General features: G+C 41.6%; 1 protein-coding gene across 1 annotated transcript in view; it reads left to right on the top strand.

Moving 5' to 3' along the window:
- Positions 1 to 687: 687 nt before the first annotated feature.
- The window catches only part of LOC139920198 (leucine-rich repeat and fibronectin type III domain-containing protein 1-like protein), a 67,246-nt gene continuing 51,594 nt past the window's right edge, over positions 688 to 16,339 (top strand). Inside the window, exons 1-6 of the mRNA XM_071910143.2 lie at positions 688 to 883; positions 2,580 to 2,731; positions 2,918 to 3,171; positions 3,714 to 3,957; positions 4,125 to 4,282; positions 5,804 to 6,184. Coding sequence (XP_071766244.1) covers positions 688 to 883; positions 2,580 to 2,731; positions 2,918 to 3,171; positions 3,714 to 3,957; positions 4,125 to 4,282; positions 5,804 to 6,184 — 1,385 coding nt within the window. The remainder of the gene's footprint in view (positions 884 to 2,579; positions 2,732 to 2,917; positions 3,172 to 3,713; positions 3,958 to 4,124; positions 4,283 to 5,803; positions 6,185 to 16,339) is intronic.

The raw sequence follows: 16,339 nt of genomic DNA, 5'->3' as shown, positions 1-16,339 counted from the left end.
AATTTTGTTGTAAATGTGTCAGTCAATCAATACGGAAAGCAGAAATCCCAGAATAATGTCTATAAAAATATAGTGCTAATGGGATTCATCTCCTTTGTTGTTAGACTGGCAGTTGGTTATTACATGGCTTGTTAAAGGTCACATCAGCCGAATTTATGAATGGGAGAGGGGCATTATCAGCTAATCAGTTTCCAGTTGTGACGCTGTTCTCGGCATACTTTCTGTTTTGCCCTTGGCATATCCCATTGGTTGTACTTGAAAGAGTTATATGACAGTGTTCACTCAGAATCTGAATCACTTTAGTTGTTAAAAAGTAAGTAAGTAAGTAAGTAAGTAAAAAAGTAAGTTTGCAGTTGCAGATTCACCAGCAGTGTCTTAACTTTCATGCTTAACTGAGAAGTTTGGAAAAATCTGTGTGGCAGTGCAGTTGGTTCCGCCTGCATTTTTGTAAATGCTCATATGGCTGTAGGGCGAGTGTGTCATCGTTGTTCATGACCTATCATTATCTGGATTTAGTAGGGAGGCAGTAGGGGTGGCCAGTCAATTTTCTCTGGGGGTTGGTGACACGCCCCTGGTTTGTTTGTCTCTTCCTCCCAGTTGCCCTGTCCAAGAGAAGTGCTATTTTTATCCATTCTAATTCAATGTTTGTTTCTCTTTGTCTTCTAGTTGCCCTGGTCCCAGTGGAGGATGATGGAACGGCTGTGGTTCTCTCTGCTGTTGCTGGCAGCAGCCTGCAGGGGGCAGCCGTGTCCGAAGCGCTGTATGTGCCAGAGCCTCTCTCCATCGCTCGCCATCCTCTGCTCCAAGACAGGCTTGCTGTTTGTTCCGGCTGCCATCGACCGACGCACCGTGGAGCTACGGCTCCAAGAGAACTTCATCACTGGTAACATAACCGTGTGTCCGCCCTTCATTCCGTTTATCTATCAATCCACAGATGGAATATAAAAACTTTTGCATGGGCCCAAGACAGAGTTGTGTCACCTTTCTTTATATGTCCATAACTCTACACACTTTACACTCAAATGGAATTCAGGCAAAATGGAATGGAAGTGGAATTTACTCAAACTGCCCCTCTATCTATCCATCCATCCATCCATCCATCCATCCATCCATCCATCCATCCAACCAACATTTGTCAACACATTGGCTCAAGAAGAAGTGTCCTTGAGCAAGACACTGAATCCATACCTGCTCCAGGGATGCTGTTGTGTTACTGACCTGACCTCAAGCATTCAAGCAAAAAGGGAATTTATCACAGCTTGTGAGGTGTGCCAATTTAGGTCCTGAATTGAAAAAATGAGGTTTGGGTGGTTTACTTCAAGATGCAGCCCAGTATAGCCAAATCACATCCTTGATTCATCTTCTCTTTATACCAAATAATCCCTTTTTGATACTGTGAGCCATACACACTGAAGTGTTGATTTATCCCTTAATTATTTGAATCTGGATTCTCATTGGCTCCCACCAAGGCAACCACATAATCTGCCTGGGCTTAAAATACATTAAATTCCATAGCTCACGAAAACCAAAGGAAGACTGCTTTCACAAGGTACAAAAAATTAAAATGATGCACCACTAACAACTTTACACAGCAGTATTCTTTGAAGTCATGGGGCTCTATTTTAATGAACCAATGGCAACCAACGGCACAAAGCACAGTCAAAGACACATGGCATGAGCACACATGGCATGAGTGCACAGGGCGTGGCGACTGATTTCATGGCCAGAAGCGTGTGGCACAACTGCGGCGCAGTTGGAAGCGAGGTGGGATTAGGAGAAATACATGTTCAGTAGGTGTGGTAGGGGCTGGCTTCAATCATGACCAATCAAATCTTTACCTTCCCTTCCACGGCGCTCTGACAATTTGGTGATGGAGAGAACAAAACTTCTCCCAAGAGGAAACTGATGTCCATTAAATTCTGTTTCATTTTGTTCTTGAAAGAATATTTATTTTAGCTTGTCACTTTTGCAAAACTTAACTTGCTGTATCTCATCTTGTGGCATACCAGATTCTCTCAGCTTTCACCGGAGGTTCATACTGTGTATGCCAATTTTACAGGAATTAATAAAAGCATACTTATTTTCAGATTGTGAGCTATGCAAATTATGAAATGGGGTTGATCAGGTCTCATAGGCTCAAGGCTCATGAAGTTCATTCAGCATGACCATACAAATTTAAATTTGATGAACACCAAACTGTAGGTACAAAGCTTTCATGTGACAGCAGTCAAATAATTTCCTTGGCAAACATGATCATGGCTGTCTGTGATATCAGCAACAAAAAATAAAAGTGTTAATATACCATATATAACATATACTTACTTTATCTTATACCACTCAGCTCAGGATGACCTTTATAAAATGCTACAGAACATTACAGTTACAGTTATAATTACAGTTGAGTCATCCATTTCTGTGACAGAGCTACTTAGTGTAGCTCTTCACTTTCTCTCCATGGTCAAGAACTTCTGTTTATCCCTTGCTTCCATTGTACTGTAAGGGGATGCTTAAGGGAACTTGTGTTCAGCTCAAGTTCGTAGTCACACAGTCTTTCCTTGTGTTTCTCCCCTCGCTCCTAGCGGTCCGAAGGAAGGACTTTGCCAACATGACCAGCCTGTTGCATCTGACTCTGTCCAGAAACACCATCAGTCAGATCCTCCCTTCCGCTTTCAGTGACCTCCGACGACTCAGAGCCCTCCACCTAGACTCCAATAGATTAACTGTGATCAAGGTAAGATGGCGGGATGGGTGGATGATGGACAGAAGGGAAGGGAGGGGGAAGAAGAGACGGAGGGATAGATAGATAGATAGATAGATAGATAGATAGATAGATAGATAGATAGATTATTATCCACATGCCATTTGTGATATTTCTCCCAAGATATCCTCTTTCCTCTCCTCTTCTTTCACCAACCAGGATGACCATTTCAAAGGCCTGACCAACCTTCGCCACCTGATCCTGGCCAACAACCAGCTCCACTCCATTTCTCCCCATGCCTTTGATGACTTCCTGTCCACGCTGGAGGATCTGGACCTCAGTTACAACAACCTTGCCCAGGTGCCCTGGGACACGATCGGACGCCTGACCAACGTCAATACCCTCAATATGGATCATAACCTCATAGAAAACGTTCCTCAAGGGGTCTTCACAAACCTACACAAACTGGCCAGGTAAATAGATGGAAAGAGGGAAGGATGGAGAAATGAGTGGATGATGTGGGGAGGGATTGATACTGTATATACTATAGACTTAAAGAGATCCCAATATATAATATATATAATGAAACATTGATCAACGTGACTGTTCATAACCTCATAGAAAACGTTCCTCAAGGGGTCTTCACAAACCTACACAAACTGGCCAGGTAAATAGATGGAAAGAGGGAAGGATGGAGAAATGAGTGGATGATGTGGGGAGGGATTGATACTGTATATACTATAGACTTAAAGAGATCCCAATATATAATATATATAATGAAACATTGATCAACGTGACTGTTCCCCACGTGCTCACTAACACACTCACCAACAAAACTAGCCAGGTAAATCAAGAATTATTGACTGCTTCATTGACTGACTAGCTGCTGATGCTCTAGCTGGCTTACCGATTGACTGAACGACTGGTTGTTGATCCACTGATGATCTCTCTCTCTCTCTCTCTCTCTCTTTCTGTCCATCATTCCCTCTCTCCCTCCACCCCCCTGCTCTGACAGGCTAGATATGACGTCCAACAAGCTGAAGAAAATTCCCCCAGACCCGCTGTTCCTGAGAATCCCGGTTTATGCCAAGTCCAGAGGCTCTCCCCTCTCCTCCCTGGTGTTGAGCTTTGGTGGGAACCCCCTCCACTGTAACTGTGAACTCCTCTGGTTGAGGAGGCTGACCAGGGAGGATGACCTAGAGACGTGCGCCTCCCCTTCTGACCTCAGTGCCAAGTACTTCTGGACCATTCCCGAAGAGGTGAACCACTGATTTTTTGTTTGTGTCATGCAGAAAACCAATGATGACTTCCACTTATAGAAAATGTTTCATGACCTTGGAACCAAGCCAAACCTTTGATCATGTAAATAATAGAGAAAAAATTATCCTCAATGAGAGCATGAAGACAGTATTTTTGTTTCCCGTAGGAGTTTATTTGTGACCCACCAGTGCTGACCCGTAAGTCGCCCCGTACAGTGGCCCTGGAAGGCCAGCCTGCTGGCCTGAAGTGCAAAGCCAACGGTGACCCGGAGCCTGAAGTTCATTGGATCAGCCCTGAAGGACGACTAATTTCCAACAGCTCCAGGTTCTAACATTGTCTATATATATAAAATTCCCTTTTATTTATCCAGGATATAGCCCAATATGGCCATAGTCCTCTACTGAAACCTGCGGAGCGCCTCCATTGGAGCAGAGATAAGCACACGTAGTTCGGATTTATCCACAAAATTGTGGGTGTTGGTATTCAGACTTCAGCCTTGTCTGTGTACCGAAGCTCTTACTATGCGCCTCTCGAGCAGCTATGCGTGCGTGGTGGGGTTTCCCCAAAAAGAAGTGTTCTCCGACATCTCCGGGACTCTGACTTCTGATAAGTCAGATCTGTTACTCGGTGTCTGCTCTGGTGGTGTAAGTACAGCAGCCACTGTGTGTTTTTGAATAGGCTTGTATCTATTACCGATTAAGACAACAGCTTCTTTTTATTTAGCCTAAGTGGTATTGTATTCAATATAGACAACCTCTTAGGCCTCAAGCCATTTCCAAATTACAGCACTTGATATTGAAATCCAATTAAATTAAAAAAACATATCAACCTATAATAGGCCTATAATAGGCTAATATTAGTTATCATAACTGGAAATATGGCTCAGCTTTTAGGCCTTTTTGATCTATGCTGTTTCTCTTTAGGCTTATAGAATTTTCAGTTTTTCAAAATTAAAGTAAAGTGCTTCTCTTACTGTAAAGCAAATGTGATTGGCCGCCTGAGTGCGCCAATCCACAAAAACCTACTAATGTCAGAAACCTGGCAACCCAGTGGACAGGTGCGAGACAGGGGTAATTTAAATATTCTCCTCTGCACCACCCCAACTCAGAGCTATGCACCCATGTGGCACGAGTCAGAATACAAGTATCTTGTCTCACATAGTTTTTGTCTTGACTGAAGGACGTAGGCGCATGACTTATGTGCACCGACTCTGAATCAGAGCCTTGGATAGTAGTTTTTGAGGTCAGGAGAGTGATGTTCAATGTCCTCCCCCACCAAGCTTTCCTCAGCTGTTAAAGGTTTTCCATTTGGTGACCTATTGGGCACAAGTCCACAATATTTACGCTACCAGTTATTTTTTGCATATGCAGCGTGAACCATAAAAATTTTTCATAATATTTTGAATTATACTGCCTTGTGCCGCAACATACCTCTGTAAGCAGGATGAAAACCTTTCTTCTACAACATGATGTGCCACAATTTTCCCCCGCTGTGATGTGTACTTTATTGTACTGCTTTATGGCATTTTTGTTGGTATTTGTCAAAGATCTATTTAATTATATTTGCTATTCTGGTTTTGGATTCACACATTCATTTCAAGTAAATGATTGAATCAATTAGTATATCACTGTTGGCCTGTGAAAACATGACATGCTCCTCAGAGGGTTGAGAAAATGCTCCGACCTCTTTGGGCTTATGAAACCAAAAGAAAATCCACAGGATAAAGACAAACATGCATTGTGATCAGGCTATTTTTCTTGGTTCCTGAAAAGTTGACATTTTGGAGATACAGGGTTTTCACCTGACAGCGACAAAATCATATATCTGCATTATTATTGGTTCCAGAACCTTGGTTTTCCCAAACGGAAGCCTGGAGATCAATGTGACGGCCCTGAAGGATTCTGGGAACTTCACCTGCATTGCCTCCAATGCCGCAGGCGAATCCACAGGCAGGGTGGAGCTAGTTGTCACAGCGATGCCCCATCTGGCCAACAGCACGAGCCGCAGCCGCGACCCGTCCTCTGAACCCGCCCCCTCCGACATCCTAACTTCCTCTAAGGTGGCGTTGCCTAACAATGAGACAAGAGGGGCGGACCGGAGGGTTTCATTGGTGGAGCTGACAGGAAACTCTGCCCTCATCAGATGGACCAGTCAGAGTCCTTCATCAGGAGTCAGGATGTTCCAGGTCCAGTACAACAGCTCTGGGGATGACACACTGGTTTACAGGTCTGTCTATCACATTATCTATCTCTCCATGTAACTCTGTCTGTCTGTCTGTCTGTCTGTCTGTCTATCTATCTATCTATCTATCTATCTATCTATCTATCTATTCAGTTGTTCCATTGTTCTGTCCGTCTATAGCATCTATGGTACCATCTCACTAATTCCATATATTAGTAAAATGTGATTGCATTGCAAGTGAACTGCTATTATGTGAATGCTTTGAGAAGTGTATTAATGAGCAGCTCTGTGTGTGTGTATGTGTGTGTGTGTGTGTGTGTGTGTGTGTATGTGTGTGTGTGTGAGTGAATCAGCGAATCAGCAGCCATCAGCAGCTGCTATGAGCATGAGAACTGTTGACAGATGATACCAGTGGAGATTAGCCAGTCGTCCAGTCGTAAAAATCTAATCATCTGGAATGATAAAGGCTTTAGCAGTGGAACAGAGCCATTGTCGGGATAGCCAACTGATGAGAAGCCATGACAACATGCGGGGAGCATACTGTAATATTTTTAATGCTTAAAACGAAATGTCTAATTTGATAGATTTCTGAAACAATCTGGTATGTTGTCTGATTTAAGTGGGCAAAACATGCTGCTAGACAAACAGCATGCTGTCACCCCAGTTCTAACTAAACTGGGAAGGAACGCCCATAGAATTACAATGCATAGAAACAGCAGTTCATGGCATTATGGTAATCCCTTTTGATACTGTTAAGATTGCTACCATTGAATTCTAATAATGTTATCATAGAAATGAGCCTCATTCCATGCACAGAATTTAAATGGGTAGAAAGGTCATTTTGTGGTAAATCATGGTAATCTCCTTCAGCACATTTAAGGAGGCTACCATAGAACTTTGCTAATGTTGCCATATTAAAGAGTATCAATTTGTGTGGACAGTGCATGAGATTCAGAGAGCTTGAATGAATGAAACAATTGGTGCCTTTGCCATAACAACAAATGACTTTCCGAGTGTCATGTATCAAAATAATGTCCATTCCCATTACAGCAGTAATAAACATTCAGTGGCAGAGATCAGGCTGGAAGTGATGAGAACACAAGGCCTATCGTTCCAGCACTAGCTAGTGAGCAGATTACCTAACATTTCTTGCTAAGTTGCCATGTAGCATTATGCGGTATGCCCTGCCAAAATGTTGCATGTTGAAGCTGTTCAACTTGGACCGAGTTCAACACCCCTGCTGCTTGTGAGGAGTGTTGGGTAGGCTCTGAAACAATAAAATACAGTGGGGGAAAGTGTGCTAGTGCTTCTGCATCTGTTTGCCAGTGTATCATCTTTCAGGAATGTTGAATTTTAATTGCCCGTTCTACGCATCCATAATCTTTGACTTAAAATATAAACAGGAGATGTCCTTGATTTGGATTATGTTAGATGTTGCCTCCTCTGACTCTATTTAAAAGTCTGGTCAGATATGAAGGGTTTCATTCCAAACGCTATACATCCATATTGGATAAAAAATGCTTCTTGAAACTCATCAGGCAATATTGACTCCTAGCTTCAATACTAACCCATAATGTGCTTAACTTTAATGCCAGCAGTCAATATGGGAGAGTAGGTGTCATTGTTTTTAAATATAAAGCACACCTAGTGGTTTAAATATTTGAAACAATAAGCCTGTATGGACTTGATCTCATTCAGATCATCATTATTGATTCTCTTATATTGCAGGGTAGAGAGGTGCTATATAATATTTATACATACACAATGCTTTGATATGCTTTAGTCACAGTGTGCCATCTACCAGTATGATTGGTTGATGGACCGATTTCTCTTCTTTTTAAAGAGTATGTACAGGAACTTTTAGGTGCATGTCAATAGGGAACATGACCTTTTCTCTTTCAAGTCCTTCTAGCCAATTCTCCGGCTTTTTCTTGTTGACTTTACAGCTGCAGTGGCATGCACAAAGAGCAGTTTGCATGTAATTGCGAGAGAACTGGCTGCACTGACTACCACAGAGCACTTGAATGTGTTCCAATAGCATAAAGTTTTCTCCTAAATCTTTGTGCTCTTGGGGAGTCTTCGACCTTCTCTCTCGGTTCGACACCCAAAGCACTGGCAACATTATCACCTAAATCTCTCCAAAAGCCTGGGAAAGCCCTGTTTATTTTCAGTTCTGTGGAGTTTTCATCTGTTGTGGAGTTGTCTTAGCAACAGGTTGGGAAAATCTCTTAGATCCTGTTTTGAGTGACAGGTGGCTTTAATAGTATTGTGGGCAAATACTGTTTTGGAGTAGAGCATTGTTTAGGCAGATGTGCAAATGAAAATGCCTAAAATATCACATGCTATCTTCATTGACAGTCTTTGACTGTTCCCATGTTAAGTGAGTGATTTAATTGAAAATGTCATCACTGTGCGTCAAATGACCAATTTAGATATTTATTCTGATTGACAGCTGAGATTATCTCTCACTTAAAAAAAATCTTGAAAGCAAAACCAATAATAACATATTATGAAATGTCAAATATCCATCAATGTCAACAGGAGAATCATCCACTTTTTCTTAATTCATGAAAAGTTTTGAGATATGGAAATAGAGGTTTCCACTGAACACTGATTATGTGATTACTTCTATGGTAGAGGACACTTGTTTATTCAGACAGTTCAGCTAACCATGGGAGACAAGCAGCCTTTTACAATTCTAAGCATGGCAACCGTTCTCCTGCATAGCAACCGTCCATCTGTACCTGCCCATTCAACATCACAACTCGTTAGTGAGCACAGTGGTCCCACACCCACAAAATATACTCCTTACTGGTCAGGTGCAGGACTGTGTGTGTGTGTGTGTGTGTGGGGGAGTGTGTCGGTGGCTGCGTATGTGTGTGTGGGTGGGTGTGAATCTGTAAATGAGCCTAATGTTACGTTAACCAGCTGTTTGTCTAGACTGTTAATTACTTTAAAACACACACACACACACACACACACACGCACACAGAGTTATATAAGCATTTACAATACTGATTATGCATCCTCGTCTTTGAGTGCACTCCCACCTAAGGTTCAGAACAATATGGCAAGGCCCTGAACACTCTCACACAAAGTACTTAAAAGACATAAGACATAGCACACCCACTCAATCAGCATTCATCACACACATACACGCATACACACACTTGGAGATGTGGAGATAGCACTCATTCTCAACCTGGTTATTGCGTTTCCGATGCATTTAAATGTCATAACTTGGTTTGAAAAACCTGGTTAAGCTTAACTCCAATAATGAGAAACCCGCTTAAGATCCCTGGTTTACTCCGATATTAAACAGGTTACTGGAGAATGGAAATATCTTAACTACTTTCACTTTTGCTTTACGCCATCTGCATGAACTCCAACTCGCACAATGTTACATTCTGATGCCACCAAAAAAACATGGATGGTGGTGTACTTATGGTGTACTTATCCCCCTGTATTAGAAGTAACTTACTGGGGAGCTGGTGGCCATATCTTCTCCTAAATTTTACTGGCAGACTATTCTGTCTGTGGGCAGGACACCACTGGTTGACAGGAATATTCTGTTAACGGGTTTATTCATGGCAACAGGGAAACTCAATTTCAGGGTATTAAAGGTTAATGTAAACAGCTTAATCCGATGTAGACCCTAACCGGAGTATGGCCAATTGGTGCATGTAGATGCAGCCACTGTTCAACAAAAGAACAGAGGCCATCATTTCTTTATACCAGCTCTGCTCTGAGTGAAGAGATATGCTGTGTGTGTGTGTGTGTGTGTGTGTGTGTGTGTATGCATGTGTGTCTGTCTGTGCATGTGTGCATGGTTCTTCCCCTCTGACTTTCCTTCGTCAATATCCATTAGCAGGGGCGAAGAGAGAATTGAGGGAGGAGGAGAAAGGAGGAGAGGATACAAAGTGTTGAGGAGCAGAGGAGCCAAGAAACAGGGAAAGACAAAGTAAGGAGAGGCCACGTGAGCTTAGAATTTTACTTCTGCTCTGTAATGGTTATTTTAACTGTTACATTTGTTCAGTTATACAGCAATCCTGCAATGCTGATCCCTAACACTCTCAATCTCTAAATGGGTTGTGCATTTCAATAGGCTGCATCTGTAGCCAGTGCATCTTGATCTTTTTGTCAGAGGACCAGGGAAACTGTGTGTGTGCTACAGATGTAGCCGTTGTAGAAGTCCCACATTCTGCTACATGCTTGCTGCACTTCTGCTGCACTGTTACTCTGAGACTGAGAGGAACTGCTCAGAAAATTAAAATTGTGTTCCCTTCTCTGCCATTGTAGTTGTGTTGCCTTTAAGGCATTTGTTTAACTTTCTCAAATTTCTTCTTTAAATAATTTGTCTGTACCTATTTCTAGTTGAAAATGAGAAGTGAATAACTACTTTACTGTTTAACAAACTCATTTGTAAAATTTATATTAGTTGTCCGTTCGTGTAATGCCACGATGTCACTTCCTGTTTAGTCACTTCCTGTTTAGCTCTTCCTGGTTCTGCAGAAAAACGAGACAGACATGTAGTGCATGCTCTGAAAGTAATCCGCTTGCTTCCACTATGAAGCATCATAGAGGCAATGCCGTAAGTTGATTTATTTGACATTAGACATGTTAAAGTTCATATACTAGTAATGATTTCATTAAAAATGACGTTTGATAAGTTATTTAAAAACGGTTTTATTTACAATTGTGTGCAAGCTAACAGCAATACCAGTAGCCATGGTAACTGCTACCTACAGTGCAAGACAGCAATGTATATTCATATTTACAGCTATGTACAATGTAATGTTTAGTTAAGAACACAGACACTGAATATTTTTGTATTGTTTTTATTTACAGTTTTCACCAGCATGTTAATGAGGAAGTGTGACAGTAAATGGTCAATCTTACTACGACTCTGTCTTCATTGGCTACGGTTTAACTTGGTGTTTAGTCAGAGTTTCGACACACTGCATGAGAACACTACAGTAGTCCATATTTTCACATTCATAGTGCAGCAGTACTATCACTTCATACAAGAGACAAAAGGATTTATTTGGCAAATCCAGCAGTATACTAATGCAGAATAGATACCATTTGTATCAGAAAGAGGGGCCTTCCACATAAGCTACCACTGTTTGAATTGTGTTTTTGAACACACCTTCAAAGCAAAAGATATCAAAGACCTTACCTTATTTATTTTGAATAATATTGTCATTCTTATGTGAGAACCTTGAAAAAGGTGTTTTGAATATTAATTTTAGCTATTATGCTGTAATCTTTCATGTAATAATGTTGTGAGAAAACCTTATAACTGTTTTTGGTGTTAATAATTTAGTTTGCTTTAATTAAACGTTTTTGCAGTCCTTTATGTGCTGAATAGTTCAAGCATCAAAATCCTCAGGCACCTGAAATCCATTCAAAATCTACTGCATACTAATTCCTAAAAGCATTACATGTATTTCTAGTAAATGACTCCAGCCACAGCGTCTTGAAAATTAGTGATCCATACCCTGCCCTTTGTGCCCATTTTATTTAACCTTTATTTAAGCAAGCAGCTCAATTTAGAAACATTTCCACTGTACAAAGACCGCCAATAGTCCAGAGATTTTCTGCGGAGTTCAGAGCATAAAGAGGGCTCTCCGACGCAGTCTCCAAACCCCCTGACTACATACAATCAATGCTGTTATTGCACCAAGTGTATGTGAGTGTGTGTGTGTGTGTGTGTGTGTGTGTGTGTGTGTGTATGTGAGTGTGTGGATGCATGTGCACACGTGAACCAGTGGGCAGTGGTGTATTAGTAGTGTTTGAAGCATACTCCTTGAAACCTCCAGACTACATATGATGAATGCCTGTTCAAGTGTTTGTGTGTGTGTGTGTGTGTGTGTGTGTGTGTGTGTGTGTGTGTCTGTGTGTGAACCATTGGTTGGCAGTGTATTAGTTAACCAGTGTGTGAGACATACTCCTTAAAACCCCCTGACTACATATAATCAATGCCTATTCAAGTGTGTGTGTGTGTGTGTGTGTGTGTGTGTGTTTAGGCATGTGTGTACATGCATGTCTGTGTGTGTGTGTGTGTGTGTGTGTGTGTGTGTGTGTGTGTGTGGACCCGTTGGTAGGTGTGTATTAGCTGTCCCAGTCTCAGTATACCAGACACATCAATGGCATCGAACCTCTGCCAGGCAGGAGGCTTCTCTTCTTAAGTCTTCTCTTTGTTTCTCTCCTTTCCTTTCCTCTCATAACCCCCCCCCCCCCCCCCCCCCCTCACACACACACACACACACACACACAGACACACACAGACACACACAAACACCAAATACATCCTCTATGTCCCTGAGTGCAGGAGGATACTTGTACCTCTCTGCCAGTTACTAATTATGGTGATATTGCATGCATGCTGCTTTTTCTGCTCTACATGTTATTGATGTTGAATATCACAGCACTTTTCAGTCCATTTACAAATGCCAAAATGATTCTACACAGACATATTACAAATGCCAAGTTTTGCACTCACCACTGCACATTGTATCAACAAATTGATGCTCTTTATTTAGTTGCATGTTTAGTCGCATGTTTTTTGTAATACTACAAAAGCACACACCCAATCTCACCTCCCTTCTTACCTGGAACATCACTACATGTAGTACAAAATCTCAAAAGTTATGCAAAATCGCAAAAAGTAATACCAAACCTTAAAAGTGAAATTCAAGGATTTAATTATGGGCATTTTCACAGATGACCTCTTTTAAATTGTTACCTTAGTCACTCATATTACGTTTGTTCCTGTTGCATTTGGTGATAAATATCCATGTCATTGGACAGGTCTCGCTTGAAAAGAAGGTACGAAATTCAATGACATGTATCTGTATTAATAAAGAGATTATAATGTCTTTTCCTCCTTGTTGTCTCCTTGCTTCTCCTCTCTCCTTTGTTCTCCTTTCCTCTTGTTAAGCTTCCATTCGTCTCCCCTTCCCACCCTTCCTTTCGCCCTCCACTCTTCTCTCCTGTATTTTCTCCCCTAATCTCCTTTTGTCTTTTTTTCTCTTCTATTGGTGTGCGTGCGTGCGTGCGTGCGTGCGTGTGTGTGTGTGTGTGTGTGTGTGTGTGTGTGTGTGTGTGTGTTTATTTATAGATTGTAAAGGATGTCTATAAATGTGTGACTGTTTATTTACTGTATGTGTTCATGCGTTTATGGATTTGTGTGTAAAGTTTTCAGGAAAGACTGTGTGTGTGTTTACACAATGTGTGTGTGTACACATTTTTCCTCTGGCTGTGCTGACACCTTTATAGAAGGAACAGAATTACATTGTTGGAATCCCTCTTTTCTCTCCTTTTTATTTTCTGTTTTTATATTTTTAGCTACACCACATGGAGTTATTTTAGTGGTGGAGAGAGAGAGAGAGAGAGAGAGAGAGAGAGAGATGTGGGAAATGAGGAACACCGAGAGAGAGGGAAATGTGGAACACCTTGAGCACAAGCATTACCCATTCAAAATGGTGATATTCGGAGAACCCATTTCAAAAATCTCTATAAAGACATTCCAATAAATAAATTGAATTCAAGTCACCATCTTATAAAAGAAAAACAAAAATTAGAATCAACCATAAAAAACAACCAAAACTCCCTCAACTTCCCAATCACTTGGGAAGAATTGTCAAGAAAGACAAAATGTCTCCAACTAAAAAAAGCTTGTGGTCCAGACAACATAAAAAATGAAATGCTCAAAAACTGCAGCCCCAACATGCAGGATGCAGTGCTCAAACTGTTCAATATTATACTGAGTTCAGGATGTTTTCCTGACATCTGGTGCCAGGGCCTTATCTCCCCCGTCTTTAAGAGTGGGGACAAACTGGACCCCAACAACTACCAGGGAATCTGTGTCAGCAGTTGTCTGGGAAAGCTATTCTGCAGCATTATAAATAATAGAATCTCAAATCTCCTTGAAAATCACAACATCCTTAATAAAAACCAAATTGGCTTTCTCCCCAAACATCGTACCATCGACCATATTTACACACTTCACACACTCATTGAAAAACATGTACACCAAACAAAAAATGGTAAAATATTTGCTTGCTTTATTGATTTTAGAAAAGCCTTTGATTCAATTTGGCATGAAGGCCTATATTACCGACTTCTTCAATGCGGTATAGGTGGCAAAGTATACGACCTTATTAAATGTATGTATATGACAAGTAGATACAGTGTGAAGATTGGAGACAAACACACTGAATCCTTTGCCCAGGGGAAAGGTGTCCGCCAGGGCTGCAACCTGAGTCCAACGCTGTTCAACATCTACATAAATGAACTTGCAGAACAGCTGGACCTAAGCGCCTCTCTCTTCTGGACAAAGAAATCAAATTCCTGCTCTATGCAGATGATCTAGTTCTGCTGTCTCCCACAAAACAGGGACTACAGCAGCAACTGGACCTGCTGGACCGCTACTGCCAGAGTTGGGCCCTGGCAGTCAATTTGAAAAAGACCAATATCATGGTGTTCCAAAAAAAGGCAGGAAAACAGACACCAGTTCACCTTAGGAAACACCATCATACCACACACCATGAGCTACACCTACCTCGGCCTTACAATACCAGCCTCAGGCAACTTCAGCCTGGCAGTGACCGCACTAAAAGAAAAAGCTTGAAGAGCTCTACATGCAATCAAAATGAAATTTTATAATATCCAAATTCCAATTAAAATCTGGCTTAGAATATTTGATAGTGTGAGCCAGCCCATTGCGCTGTATGGTAGTGAAGTCTGGGGTCCACTCAGTCATCATAGCTTCACCAGCTGGGAGAAACATCCAACAGAATCCCTACATGCTGAATTTTGCAGACACATCCTACACACACAAAGAAAAACACCAACAAATGCATGCAGATCAGAATTTGGCCGTTATCCATTAACAATTAACATTCAAAAGAGAGCGCTAAAATTTTTAAATCACCTTAAATCCAGTTCCCCAGACAGCCTCCACTCCACAGCCCTCCAAACCCAAGAGCTGAACCCAGAAAAGAGTCAGCTGTGTCAGTTGGTGCTGAGACTAACCGCCCCCCCATGCAAAGAAACCTATTTGGAACATTGGAAAAAAGAAACAAAAAGTCAAAGCAAATTAGAATGTTATCTGACCCTAAACAGAGAATATCAATTAGCAGAATATCTCTCTACTGTCAGAGATAGGAAGCAGAGACAGATCCTCACCAGGTACAGGCTCAGTGACCACCAATTGGCAATCGAAACAGGAAGACATAAGAAATCATGGCAACCAAAAGAAAACAGAACATGTGGTCACTGTTCGACAGGTGAGGTCGAGACAGAGATGCACTTCCTCCTAAAATGTGAAAAATTCAAACCAGCCAGAGAAATGTTCTTTAACAAACTCAGCTCCCAAATTCCCAACTTCAAAGAGCTGGATGACAAGTCCAGACTAGGAATTGTCCTGGGAGAAGGAAACACAGCAGATCCGACTGCACAATATGTGTTAACCTGCCACAACCTGAGGAACAGTGAGTGACCAACACATACGCACATACACATGTACGCATCACGCACACACACACACACACACACACACACACACACACACACACACACACACACGTTGACCAATGTGTTGTGTTTTTGATTCTTGTTTTATTGAATGTATTTTTTATTGTTGAACTGTTATGACTATTGATAGTCATTATATGATGGAGTGCTAACCCAGCACACGCACACACACACACACACACACTCTGTACCGCATGCTTTGGTAACATTGCCAATAAAACAAATTGAGAGAGAGAGAGAGAGAGAGAGAGAGAGAGGCAAGAGTGATTGACAGATAGAGAGACCGTTATATTGATGTTTCATGTGAAGCATGTCAGACAGACAGAGAGAGAGACATTTCCCTAGTGGTTTTAAATTGGTTTAACATGTTGCTGTAGTTTGCTGACATGTATGTTAAATTTGGTGTCCTTTCGTGTGTGTGTGTGTGTCTGTGTGTCTGTGTGTCTGTGTGTCTGTGTGTCTGTGTGTGTGTCTGTGTGTAGCTGGTTGATCTTTTTTCGTTAAGCTGTGTTAGATGAGCTTTTGTAACAAGAGACCACTCTGTATCAAGCATGCTGATCTGTGATCAGTCAGAGGTCAGGCAGGATCAATAGCTGAGATTCCACCACAGGGTCAAAGAGGCCCCAGCAGGGAAAACACATCCTCAAGCCAAACAAGACT

Source organism: Centroberyx gerrardi, chromosome 6 (genome assembly GCF_048128805.1).
Source record: "Centroberyx gerrardi isolate f3 chromosome 6, fCenGer3.hap1.cur.20231027, whole genome shotgun sequence".
Lineage (NCBI taxonomy): Eukaryota > Metazoa > Chordata > Actinopteri > Beryciformes > Berycidae > Centroberyx > Centroberyx gerrardi.
The sequence above is the reverse complement of the archived record's forward strand: the minus strand, read 5'-3'. Positions and strand labels throughout refer to the sequence as shown.